Consider the following 13,893-nt stretch of genomic DNA (forward strand, 5'->3'; position numbering starts at 1 on the left):
GACTTGTAAGCTAGATCTAAAATTTTTAGTTTATGTAGTTTTAAACTGTCAAAGAGCATGCCAAATAGTCAATGTACTAGGCAAATAAGTATGGTTTTATTTTTGTCACATAGTATCATAGATAAAGATGCATGTTGTTAATTAAGCCAAATGTATGTAAAATAAAAGTGTTTTGTCACTGTGGACAGGACAAGTACTGTAAAGACAATCTGAATGTTAATCTGATGAAATGGAAAATGGTACAGCTTTATTTCTCTTATGTTTAATTACAAAGGAAGAAAACTAGGACTTTTGTTCATAATGTTAATACTGATAGCATAAGAAGAAAATTTCCAAAGCACTGCTTTGAGAAGAGTGGATAAAATGTTGTGTGATAAACTGGGTTGGGAAAAAATGGCAGTTACTGCCTCAGATGGTAGTTCCTAGTCAACTTGTCACTGAGTTGTGGACAGAAGTATAATATATACGTTCCAAGCTTTGAAACTGAAAAGAAATAAAAAGCCAGGAAGAGTAGCAAAAGAAAAATGGCAAAGAAGCATTAAAACAGCATAAAAGCAATTGACAGAGGTAGAGGTGATTTATCACACTCATAAATTGGTTAAATTCCCAATTAATAAAGTCCAAATTTAATAAAAAAATCTATCTTTGAGATGTCTACATTTGTATAAAACAAAGGTTAAAAGGGTTTAAGAGTAATAGAAAATCTTTAGATCATACAAACAGGGAGCAACTTTTAGGCAGAAATAAGAATATGACAACATATTACACATTTAAGAGACTTTATGTGGTAAATAACATGACATTCATTTGTAAGATCAACGTTCAGTACATTGATGAGGGTGGTAGTTTTACTTCTGTAAACTGACAGATTAATATAATATCTATATCTATATCTATCTATATTTTGGTGGGTTTTTTTGTTTTTTTTTTTCTGGTACCAGGAATCGAACTCACGACCTCATGCTTGCCAGGCAGGCACTGTGCCGTTGAGCTAAATCCCCAGCCCCTCCTATCTACATTTTGTTACCAGGATTTAAACTCGTGATCTTGCACTTGCCAGGCAGGCACTGTGCTCCTGAGTTCTATCCCTAGCTTGATTCATATGTTTTTAAAAGATATGTATATTGTAAAATACATACTTCAGATTAGTGCATTTATTCAGGCATGGCAGTACCTTCCTGTAATCACACACCTGTTATCCCAGACTGAGGCAGGAGGATTGCTGTGAGTTTGAAGCCAGCGTGGGCTACATAGCAAGACCCTGTCTCAAAATAAATAAATAAATAAATAAATAAATAAATAAATAAAAGTTCATTTTATGTACTTAAAGTTCATTGAGTAATCCTTCAGTTAAGAAGAATGAATGTGCAGTAATTTAAAAAGCAATCGTTTTTATTTTGGAGAAAGCAAATTCCCTATGGGGGGGAAAAATTAATTTTTTTATTTGCATGAGTTAGGCATATTTTTCTGCATAGAAGAAACAGTTCTCTTTTTTTCAAAATTTTAAAAAGTTTTCTCAGTTCCAAAGAGGTGAAATCCATTGCTTTAAAAGGAAATTCACTGAAATAGTTGCTGTTATCCAGCCATTCATAGGGTTGAGGAAGAACTGATATAGACATAAGGAGGACACACAGAGCAGGGTAAAACCGATACATTGCATTTCTTGTCAGGTGCACATTACAGGTTAAAGGCAGCATTCATGAGAAAACCTCCCATGTTAAATGGAGTCCAGGGAACTTACAGCCTAAACTTGACTGCGTTTTAGTTCAACCTTCAGCAGTAGCCAAACTACCAAGGTCGGGGTGCTAAGGCACCTGGACAGTGGCGGGTTTCAGGGGTCTGGGGTCGGTGGTGGTGAACCTGCCAGATATTGTTCCCAGCTACGCCCCTCGAACTGGTCTGCGGCCCCACGGTGCAGGGCCAACAGCTTCTCATCAGCACCAGGAAGAGATTGAGAGGAGTAGCTGAGCAGGGAGTGGGGACCTGAAAAGACCTCACTGAAGCAAAAGGAAGGGTGGGGGTGCAGGGTTTTCTACTTTCCACTCCATCCCAGGGGCTTGAGAGTTCCGGGATCATGGGCAACTGCTTTTTAAATGCAACTTCAAATGTCATTTCTTGCTTTGGTAATTTAGAAAAAGGAGCCTCTTCCTGCAAAATGCGCCCAGCCTGCACAGACAAAGATTATTTCTACACACACACGGCCTGTGATGCCAACGGAGAGGTGGGTATCAAGATCTCAGAGCCCCTCTGCGCAGGTAGCCTGTCTCCTGTTCTCTGCCTTTCCCACCTTTTGGAGCACTAGGGGCCAGTGAGCTGGTCCCAGGTGAGACCCTGCAGACATGTGTGACCACCCCAGGGCTGGTCAGGGGCCAAGCAGGACGGCTCCATTCACTTTCAGATCGGAAACTGGTTTTTCCTCATTCCCTTCCCTGCTTATCCAATTATGCTCTGTTTCAAAAACCTTTTCTTTTTCTCTTGCGTGGTTTCTTCCATCTGCTCAGCCCCTCTGGGTGGCGCCTGCCTGTCCACACCCCCATGTTTCCTCCCGGAGCTCCTCGGGCTGTGTCCTCAGTGTCGCTGCTGCACGCGGTGGAGAGGCGCTGACGCACAGTCCCGGCCCGCAGGAGAATGGCCCGCTGGTTCAGTCGCGGTGGTTTCTCTTTCTCCCAAGCCTCCGGACTCAGAAGAGGACTTTCCTTTGTGATCTAGCTGTTACCAACTCAGCAAGCTCTTGTGCGCTGACTGACGTGCTAGGCTGGGGAGTGAGAGGGGACGGAGGTGCCAGGGCTCCTTCCTTCACAGAGCTCGTGCCTGGTGTGGGAGGCTGAAGAGAGGACAAAGTGGAGCCGGACAAGGCAGCCAGGGGGGTGCACATGGGAGGCGGGGGCGGAGCCCAGAAGATGGCAAGTCAGCATGAGGCATCACAGAAGGCTTGTTGGAGGAGGAGGTTTGCTCAACAGTCAACAAATATTTACTGAGCAGCTACTGCATGCTAGGACACTATGCTACACGCTAGGTCCACATCAGTTAGCAAAACATCTAGTTCTTTTTTTTGTGGTACCGGGGATCGAACTCATGACCTCACGCTTGCTAGGCAGGCCCTGTGCCACTGAGCTATATCCCCAGCCCCCAAAACATGTAGTTCTTAAGTGGCTTCATTCTTGTCGGGGAAGGAGATAACAGAGGGGCCCTCCTGTATCAAATGGTAATGAGTGGCAGGAAAGACAAAGGAAACAATTAGAAGACAGAGAATGACAGAGTGGGGATGCTATTTCAGAAAGGTGGGGATGGCCGAGTGAGATACGGAAAGAGACGTGGGTTTCCGAGGCAGCGGGCACAGAGGTGAGGAGGCAGCGGCAGGGGCTGGCGGAAGTGGGGAGGGATGAGCCTGAGACTAGACGCTCTGGACAGACAGTTGATCCCTAAGCCAGAGCTTTTCAGGGTTACAGCTGGGAGGGTTCGGCAGTCGGCCCTGCGCTCTTGGGGCACGTGAGTGTTTGCTGGGTGCACAGCTGGCTGACTTGTCCCTTCGCTAAGTAAGTACGAGATAAAGTCTAGTCCTTAGCAGTGGTTCTTTTTTTTCACAGTTATCTCTTTCCACCACCCTCCTCCCCCGTATGTGGAGCACTGCACCCTCCCACAGGCGCCTGGGAGAATGTCTGCTGTTAGTGGGACCTTAGACTGAGTTCCAGAGCCTCGGGTGTTCCGTACGAACTTGGAAAAATTATTTTTGCTTTCTTGGTATCAGTCAACTCACTAATACAATGGGGACAATGAATCCTGTCCTTTTCCCACTGGGCATAGTGGCTTCTCTTCTTCCTTCTGCCCCGCTCTCTCCTCTCCTGGATTCAGGTCACAGCCTTTCAGGTCTGCAGTGTGCTGCGCTGCCGAGAGCCCGGGTGCTGCCCTTGCCAGATCCCTCCCGAGGTCCCTAGACGCTGGGTCAGGCCGAGGCCCTGCTCCTGGTGCAGCACAGCCCAAGTGCAGCACGGGAGCAGCACGGAGGCACGTGCTTTGGGGGTACACGTGAGTGTGCATGGCGAGTCTCCTCCATGCGCTGACACCCACACTCCGTCTGCTCAGCCTGGTGATTTAGCCTCTCTCTCCTTCTCTCCCTCCCTCCTACCCCTCTCTCTCTTGGTTTTTTAAGACAGAGTTTCACTATGTATTTCAGGGTCTTAGTCTTACTGTATATTTCAAATTGGTCTTGAAGTCACTATGTAGCCCAGGCAGGCCTTGAACTCACAGTGATCCTCTGGCCTCAGATTCCCAAGAGCTGGGATTACGGTCATGAGTCACCACACCCAGCTCCTGTTCTCAAATCTGTATTTTAAAATCAAGGAACATGACCTCAAGCTGGTTGCTGTGATTGCCCTGTGCCCTTTTCTGTGCCTACTGGGTTCTCAGGGACCAGAATGGCCAATCCTTTGGGGCCACTAAATATGCTGCTCCAAGAGATGGCACGAATCAGTCTTTTCTCCTCTCCCTGAGACCCACAGGAGACAGGCAGGGGAGGGGGAGGTCTGGATGACATCCTGGGGCCCTGGCCACCGGCTGCTCACAGTGAGGAAGAGGCTCAGGGCTCACCACCAATGAAGGCAGCAACTCTGTTTGTCTCTTCTTATCCTAAGAGGCCTTATCTACCCATCCTTTGACATGAATGTATGCAGCACAGGTCACGTTCATCATCCCCTCACTGCCATCCCCCAAGATACCTTTTCTGGTCTGACTGATCCGAGTGCTGTAGGAGAATGGAGATCACACCCTCCAACACACACAACAGGGTCTCCTGCAGGTCATCCTTCCTTCTGCATCTTGCTTTTATCAAAAGACAAGGGATGCTCTAGTGGGTGTCAGAACACGGCCTCTATGTCCACTGACCTGGTGGCTGACCATTCCTCTTGTCCCCTCTCCCACCTGGTTTGTCATTATGTGTTCTTGTGCTCCCCGTATGGTTTGTTCCTGCAGGCCAGGAGCCGTGTTTCATTCCTCATGAAGATGCCAGCTTTGGCACATAGCTGTATTGTATTGGACTTCCCATAAATGTGTACTCACTAAATGAAAGAGCAAAGAATACACCTCTTGGAAAACTAGAACATTTCACCCACCCCTCTTTCCCTAAGGTCTATGTAAGCCTCTACTTCATGCTGCTTTGTGTTCTCCGGTCCTCACGGGCTACTTTTCCAGTGACCTTGGTAGCAATAAGTTTCCACAGTGGAATCAGAGCTTTTTCTGAAGATAATGGTCCCCCATTTTCTCTGTCACAAAATTGTCGTTGGATGCACCCTTCCTCAGCAAGTCAACATGTGTTAAGCAGTTACTAAGCACAAGCATATGTCAGGTGCTGGCCTAAATGCTTGGGATACCTCAGTGACCAAAACGAAGTCCGCCACCCAGGTGGAGCTCTCATCATGCCCCAGGATCCCTCCTGTTCACCCTCACCCTCACGCTCACAGATCGGGGTCCTAAATATGTGCTAAATCCCATGCATGCTGGATTGTGCTTAATCCATTTCTGCAGACGCAGCTCATGTACAAATGGGCCCAGCCAAAAATCTGTGATGAAGATGCTGAGGGGGCAGTGAAGCTCCCCGCCTCTGGTGTGAAGAAACGCTGCCCACCCTGCAACCCAGGCTTCTTCAAAACCAGCAACAGCACCTGCGAGCCCTGCCCTTATGGCACTTACTCCAATGGCTCTGGTAAATCCCCTCCGCCCTGTTGCCCACAATGCATCGACCCTCATATCCACCTCGTGGGTGGGCCGTGTGGACACGGAGTAGTAGCTGAACACAGTCTGCCCTTCCAAGAGAGGCAGTAAAGAGTGAGCCAGCTCTGGGATCCAAGTTCAGGAGAGGAGAGGTCAGGGCTAAGCCTGGCTGTTGGTCAGGGTCCTCTTCACTGCATTTGCAAATGTGACTCGGGCCTGAAAGGACTGATTCCTCTCCGCAGAGCCTCTGGTACCTGGCAGAGATGCCAACTAGAAGGTCTGGGGTGGGGCTGAGATGACCAGCTTGACATAATCAGAACCTATAAGCCATACTGCAAAAATAGGAGCTGAGAGATGTGTACGTATTGTATTTTATAACAGTGTGGTAATAATGTGAACTACATGAGTCAGAGTAGAAGGTGCATCTAAATTTTGCAGTGAAAATTTCGGTGGTCAAGAAAGATGTTTGGAACGTGAGAATGAAGGGTCAGGTTTACATCCCAGGCTCGTCGTCAGAATCTTTTGGAGTCGGTTGGACGTAACTGCACGGTGATGCTCAGCAGCCGTCCCCCCGTTGGCTGCCACTTGTGTATGTGGCAGCAGCTTCAGGAAGAGTGGCTGCGGCCTTCCCGCTGAGGATGGGTCTTGTGGTTTCCCCAGATTGTACCCACTGCCCCGCTGGAACGGAGCCCGTCCTCGGATATGAATACAAATGGTGGAACATGCTGCCTGCGAACATGGAGACGACTGTCCTCAGTGGGATCAACTTTGAATACAAAGGCCTGACAGGTAGCCGCCTCTTCCTGCTCTCCCACAGGGATTCTTCCACGTTCATGTTTCTTCATAACAGTGATGCCTGAGGAAAATGAGCTAATCACATCATACATTCCCTTGAAAGTTCTACTCCTGTGGGCATGTATTCTGCCCAGGCTTATTTCGGAGACAGAAACAGAGCTGGAAACGGTGTGCATATGCTGCAAAGGTCTCTCTGAGGGCATTAACTATCCCCTTTCTTTTTCCAGGCTGGGAGGTGGCTGGTGATCACATATACACAGCTGTTGGAGCCTCAGACAATGACTTCATGATTCTCACTCTGGTTGTGCCAGGATTTAGGTGAGGAATATAAAGCCAAGGTGAAGCCCACACCAACTTGGCCATATCCAAATCCTACATACTTTAGACTGTTGTAGAGGCGAGGGCTTCCGGGGCTGGATTCCACTTCCTTTCAGACACCTTTAACAGAACAGAGGGGAGGACAGTGATGGTTTGACTTGGCTGACCCGGATGCTAACGCATTTTCTTAGTTGCTGCCTATGCTGATTTACCCACCTCTCTCTCATCCCCTCTAGCTTCACCCACTGATTGGTCACATCAAAAAGGACTTTAAAAACTTTTTAAAAATAGGGCCAGATATATCTACAATTCATCTCTACTTGGGGCAAGAAGATTGAGAAGGATTTTTCTTGTGTTATATTTGTCCCTATAGCCTATGAGGACAGGGTAGGATCACAAGCAATTTGTTTGCCATTAAGACCAAAAATTTAGGGTTGTAGTTCAGGGCTGGAATGTTTGACTAGCATGTGAGAGGCCCCAACTTTAATCCCAGCACCACAAAAGAAATTTTTTTTAAAGAAAGAAATTAAACACATAACAAACCAAAAAGCTCCAAACAGTCTGATATAATGAAAAGAGCACTGGACTGGGAGACAGGGCGCGTGAGCAGTTGAGCTGTGCCACCGACTGGCTTGGTGAACTTGGGAAAGTGTCTTTGCCTCTCCAGGCTTCAGGCTCCTGGCCTGTAACACTAATCTGTGATGCAAGACTAGCTCGGGTTGTAATGATTCTTCCCGCTCCTTGGTTAGCACAGCTGTGTAGAAAGCCCTGAGAACTGAAGCTCTTTGGGGTCCAGGCAGATGGCTAAAGCTCAAAGAAAAACAATAGCTGGGAGTGGTGGTGCACACCTGTTAATCCCAGCACTCAGGAGGCTGAGGCAGGAGTATCGTCATGGGTTTGAGGCCACCTGGGCTACAAAGTGAGTTCAGGGCCAGCCTGAACTACATAGGGAGACCCTGTCTCAATAAACAAAATAACAGAAACAAAACCAAAACCAAAACCAAACAAACAAAAAAAAAACAAAGAAAAGCCATAATGAATTTCTAAAGCCGGAACGAACTCTTCTGCTGTGAATGCTTTTTTTTGGGGGGTACCAGGTATCAAACTCAAGATCTTGCACTTGCCAGGCAGGTGCATGTGCCACTGAGCTATATCCCCAGTATGAACGCTTTAAAGATGAGGAAGAACCACTGAGTGGGCTCCTTATTGCCAAGTGGACTTCTTCATCCTTCCTTGGAAGTCCCTGCTTTTCCTCCCTGGGATAGTGCTCAGCCAGTGGCAGTTCAAAAAGTATTAGTTTTTCCTTTCCTTAACCCACATTACTTGGTGTAGGCCAGAGGGATCCTATGCTGGCAAGATTAGCAAACTTTAGGTTTTGTGGAGTAACATTCCAAAAAGTGCTTTCTAATTTGTAAATCTGATTACCATATGTATTAGTCAGCTATCCATTACTGTAACAAAATGCCTGAAATCATCGATTTAAAAAAGGATATGTTTACTTTGGTTCACAGTGCCAGACCATGATGGGTCGGCTTAGTTGCTTTAGGCCTGTGGTGAGGCAGCATGTCATGATGGGGAGCAGACAGTGGAGCAAACTGCTCGCCTCATGGCATGCAGGAAGCAAAAAGAAAGCGAGGGGGTATTCCAGTGACCTAACTTCTTCTTCCCATGAGGGCTTACCCACTAAATGTTCTACCACCTTCCAATAATGCCATAGGCTAGGGACTAAGACTTTAACACACGGCCTTTAGAAGATGTTAATCACAACCATAACACCAAAGTAAAGTGCTTCCTCACTGCACCCCTAGCCTACTTGGACATGGCTCGCGCTTTCTCAAAAGGACAAATGGAAGGCACTGGGTTAAGGCACTGCAAGTTTGACTCATATAAGCCTGACAAAGCTGAGTAAATGACACAGCTTGCATTCTATGACAGTGCTTCTCCAACTCTAATGTGGATTCAGACTACCTGGGAATCCTGGTAACATGCAGATTCTGATTCAGTGACCAGGGGAGGACCTGAGGTTTTACCTTTCCAGTTAACTCCCAGGGCTGGTGATGCCGCTGGTCAGCAGAACCCTTCTGCATTTCATAAAGCATGTCCATGTTTGTGATGCCCTTGGATCTCACTACAATAACCTCTATGTTGCAAGTGAAGAAACTAGGTTGGCTAGGGCAAGCTCTAATAGCTTGGATGGCGGAAATGAACTTGGTCCGCAGTCTTTCCAACATACTTACAACCTAACCTTGGCCCCTAGGTGACTCCTTGCTGGTGTCTGGACTCTTCATTAAGCACTGTCTGGCCTCTGGAACTGACCTCTCATTTCTCTCCACACAGACCCCCACAGTCAGTGACGGCAGACACAGAGAATAAGGAGATGGCCAGGATCACATTTATCTTTGAGACCATCTGCTCCGTGAACTGTGAGCTCTACTTCATGGTGGTAGGTTTTCCTTTCTTTGCTGGCTTTGGGGTTTCTGGGGGAGAGTTGATCCCATCTGCCTCCGTGGTAAGTCAACACGATGGATACCTGCTAGTAGTGATTCCACAGAGGAAGGGCCTGGGGTGACCTCTGGGGACCTCACAGTTTCACATGGGCCTGACCAACTGTGATGGCCTGCAGAATGACAGTGGGATGGGCACCCCACGCCCTCCAGCCAGCATGCTTTCCTCACTTGTCTGTCCTGGATTCAGGGTGTGAATTCGAGGACCAACACCCCTGTGGAGACGTGGAAAGGTTCCAAAGGCAAGCAGTCCTACACCTACATCATTGAGGAGAATGCCACTATGAGCTTCACCTGGGCCTTCCAGAGGACCACGCTTCACTACATAGTGAGTTGCTTCTCTTCTGCCAACCCTCACCTCCCAGAAGCGACATCTGAACCAGGAGGACTCCTGGTGTGAGCTCACGTATGAGTCCAAGCTTTAGAACCCAGGGGTCAGAAGGGCCTTAAGGTCCTGCAGAGAACCGCCTACTGCAGCCTTCTGAGGACCATCCAGCCTTGTCTCGGTGACCTCCAGGGAGAATAACATTACGAGCACCATCAGTCACCTGGCTCTCCCTGCAATCTCAGCCCGTGGTGGAGTCAGGCCTGTTGTTTTTAGTAATAATAACTCTTGTTTTCTTAACTCAAATTAATACAAGTTTATTACACAAAACTTAGAAAATGAAATAGATGGAAGCAAAAAGAAGAAATAAAATCTGTCAAAACCATAATAACCAGAGGTAGCCTAGTTAATATCTGGGATATCTCCTATATAGTTTTTTTTTTTTTTTGTACTAGGAATCGAACTCAGGACCTTGCGCTTGCTAGGCAGGCACTTGTGCCACTGAGCTATATCCCCAGCCCTCTCCTAGATAGTCTTTATTTCTTGACAGGTACATGTTTTTCCCCCTTTGATAAAGAAAAGTCTTGCTTTTTTTCATATAAATGTATCCACTACATATTTTCCCATGCTACTTACTATTTTTACATGTAACTTAAAATTGAGTCAATCTTGCTTTAAAATGACACAAAATGCATATAAAGAACCATTGCTGAGTCAAAACAACAGACTGCTTCTGAGATTTTTCTCAAGTGCCACAGGATAAAACATTGAGAAGTACTTTGTTATTTCCACTGTTGCTGCTAACTCAGGCCTCCACTCTCTCCCCTCGTTTCCTTGTCTCCAGGGCAGAAAGTACACCAACGACGTTGCCAAGATCTACTCCATCAATATCACAAATGTCATGGACGGTGTGGCCTCCTATTGCCGCCCGTGTGCCCTGGAAGCCTCTGACATGGGCTCCTCCTGCACCGCTTGTCCTGCTGGTTACTACATCAACCGAAATTCTGGAACCTGCCATCCCTGCCCCCCCAACACCATCCTGAAAGCTCACCAGCCGTACGGTGCCCAGGCCTGCATGGCTTGTGGTCCAGGGACCAGGAGCAACCAGGTGCCAGCAGCCTGCCATGCATCCTAACCTTGGCCCCCCTGGTTGGATGGCCTCAGAGGGTGCTGGGTCCTGGATGGGGTTCTTGAGGGCAGATCCCCAAGTACTGCCCCAGCACACTTCCAGGTTGGCATCCTGGAATCCCTGGCCAGGGGTGGTGAGCTCTTAGCAGCAGGGTAGGAGTCCCCTCAGTCATAGACAGATCCACCTTCAGTTGATAGTAAGGGACATCAGTGACCAGTCTGGACCAGAGGGTTATTTATTTGACAACTGTGCAGAGACCCAAAGGGAAGGAATAGTGGAGCCTGCGGCTCAAATTCAGCCTAGTTCAATCCAACCTGTTACTGCGAGCTCGTCTCCTCCCTTTGGGAAAGTAATCCAACTTTTGCCAGGACGTACAGTTCACTGGCATTGCTCTCTTCTACCCCAGCTTTACAGGTATGAAGATTTCTCTCTAATGTGGAAAAACAGTACTTTCCCTTCCATATGTACTCAAGAAAGTATATGTGACTAAAAGCTCTTAGATGCTCATTAATGCTTCTAAATGAATTTGCATTTTACTGATCACAGCCGCACAGATGTACATCTATAAGATGTTCTATTCCCAGGCCTGGTGGCAAATGCCTGTAATCCCAGAACTCAGGAGGTTGAGGTGGGAGGATCGCCTCGAGTTCAAGGCCAGTCTGGACTACATAGTTCAAGACCAGCCTGAACTACACAGTGAGACCCTGTCGCAATGACCCCCCCCCAAAAAGGTTACTCGTATTAGTTGTGAAATAAGTGTGCCAGTCTATAAACCCCTGACAAACTCTTTTGGGTACCCTGGACCTTTGCCACAACCTTCTTTCCCTGGAGCTCCCTCTGCTGTTATAGGAGAGAATAGCAGTGTGTAAGATTGCCACTCAACGGGGACCCTAAACAGAGACAGAGAAGTAAAGCCCAATTCAGAGTTGTTTTCCACAGAGAAGCTGAGGAAAAATAAGCTGGGTTCAGCAGAGCTGGTACATTGGTGGGGGGTGGAATTAGAGTTTCTTTCTTGCCATCCTGAACATCCTTAATTTAGTTTTTGGTTTTTTTTTGTTTGTACTGGGAATCGAACTCACAACCTTGTGCTTGCCAGGCAGGTGCTGTGCCACTGAGCTATATCCCCAGCCCTCTTAATTTAGTTAATGCCTGCATTATCTTCTTGAGAGTAAGAAAAGGCAGAGGCTGGGGTTGGACGGGATGCAGAGTACTTGCCTAGCATGCATGAGGCTCTGCACTCCGTCCTCAGCACTGAAAAAAATCGGAGAGATTCTCCAAAGAGTACTGATACTTGTTTGGGGGTATCAAAGCATTACAATGGGGATATGCGTATCATAGTAAACTAAGGACATATTCCAAGAGTTTGAGACAAGGAGAAGTGTTTAAAGAGAAACGTGAAGAAGATTACGTGAAATATTTCAAAACAGTAATCCTTGGCCACAAACAGTAATCCTTAATAACAAGAGTGGCCTCAGTACGAGGCATCAGTCCAAGTGGGCACTTGCTGAGCGGATGTCCTTGTAGTAGCACGTTTTACATAAAGTTGTAGTGACCTCCATGCAAGCTGGGGGTGCCGGCAGAGTCCTTTTTGACAGCTGCTGTTAGGCGGTCCTGTAAGAACCTTCCTTCGGGCCCATACTCATCTATGTGCCAGCAATTAAACAGTGAGCTACGCATGAATCTCTGCAGTGCCTACTTCACTTCTTTTTAATGTCCACCCCAATTCTTTTTCACTCCTCTTTCACCCCATCTGGACGGAGCTGGGGTGGGAGGAAGTCTGTCACTGTCTGCTGTGGCCCTTCAAGGCCCAGCATGGCCAGCTGACCTCACCAGATCCCTCTTCCCTCAGGCCCACTCTCTCTGCTATAATGATTGCACCTTCTCACAAAAGAACCCGTCCAGGAGCTTCAGCTACAACTTCTCAGCTTTGGCAAACACGGTCTCTCTGGCTGGAGGGCCAAGCTTCACTTCGAAAGGCCTGAAGTATTTCCATCACTTTACCCTGAGTCTCTGTGGAAACCAGGTAAGGGGTGCAGGCTGGTAGTACGAATTGAAAAGGGGAGGCCAGGGGCTGGGGATTTAGCTCAGCGGCACGGTGCCTGCCTGGCAAGCGCAAGGTGGTGAGTTCGATTTCCGGTACGGGAAAAAAAAAAAAAAAAAAAACCAAAAAACCCAAACAGTGAAAAGGGGAGGCCAGCGGCTCAGAAGCCCAAGGGGGACACAGGAGGAGAACAAGGGATTGAGGTGGCTAAAGGTTTTTTAAGTGATTTTCATCCTTCCTGAGGACTTTGTCTCCTAAAATTGAACCATCTAGATGATCAACGTTTAGGAAAATAAAAATGTTTAAAACAAGGTGTTTCTGAAATGTCCCTCCACACAATGATTACTTGTTGAGCATCTGTAAACGTTTTTTAGATTTTCAGATTAGATTTACTTAACTGATAAAGTGTATGAAAATATTGCAAAACCCCCAAAGCTAGGAAAACAGAAATTACATGCCTGTAATCCCAGCACTCGGGAGCCCGAGGCAGGAGGAGCTCCTTGACTTTGAGGCCAGCCTTGGCTACATAGTGAGTTCAAGGCCAGCCTGCACTACATAGCGAGACCCTGTCAAACAAACAAACAGACGGAAGAGCCAGGTATGGTGGCCTCCGCCTAGGATCCTGGCTGCTCACAAAGCAAGAGGATTGGTTGAACGCAGGAGTTCAGGGTTAGCCTAGCAACACAGTAAGACCTCCATCTAATTAAGAAAAAAAAAATGGGCTTCAGAAGTCACTCTGTCACATATTTTCTAGAGGCTGGATAAAACAGATGGTCCTTAGTTCATCTTCGCATGTCTCTGCTGATAATAGAAAAGAAAATAACATGGAAGACTATGTGAAAAGATTGTCACCATCAGCTATTTCAGGCCCCTGCAAATATTTTGGATCCAAAATCTAAGGGCAGGAATATAGGTGACCCCACCACAAGTGACTAATTACACGCCCCATGATTAGTAGTGGGAGTTTAGAAAGCTCATTTCCAACACATAAAATAGAGAGCAGCCAGGAGAGTGATGGCGAATCTTCTAGAGCTTTCAGTGATACAAACAAGCAGCTGTGGCGCATGTGTCATAG

General features: G+C 47.2%; 1 protein-coding gene across 2 annotated transcripts in view; it reads left to right on the forward strand.

The window, feature by feature from the left end:
- The window catches only part of Kiaa1324 (KIAA1324 ortholog), a 95,319-nt gene that overhangs the window by 71,966 nt on the left and 9,460 nt on the right, over window positions 1-13,893 (forward strand). For both annotated transcript variants that reach the window (XM_005388848.1, XM_005388847.1), the window contains exons 8-15: window positions 2,133-2,221; window positions 5,521-5,698; window positions 6,367-6,495; window positions 6,729-6,819; window positions 9,157-9,262; window positions 9,514-9,651; window positions 10,493-10,756; window positions 12,627-12,800. In XM_005388848.1, coding sequence (XP_005388905.1) covers window positions 2,133-2,221; window positions 5,521-5,698; window positions 6,367-6,495; window positions 6,729-6,819; window positions 9,157-9,262; window positions 9,514-9,651; window positions 10,493-10,756; window positions 12,627-12,800 — 1,169 coding nt within the window. The remainder of the gene's footprint in view (window positions 1-2,132; window positions 2,222-5,520; window positions 5,699-6,366; window positions 6,496-6,728; window positions 6,820-9,156; window positions 9,263-9,513; window positions 9,652-10,492; window positions 10,757-12,626; window positions 12,801-13,893) is intronic.

Source organism: Chinchilla lanigera, unplaced genomic scaffold, assembly GCF_000276665.1.
Source record: "Chinchilla lanigera isolate Chin_1 unplaced genomic scaffold, ChiLan1.0 scaffold00034, whole genome shotgun sequence".
NCBI classification, from domain to species: domain Eukaryota; kingdom Metazoa; phylum Chordata; class Mammalia; order Rodentia; family Chinchillidae; genus Chinchilla; species Chinchilla lanigera.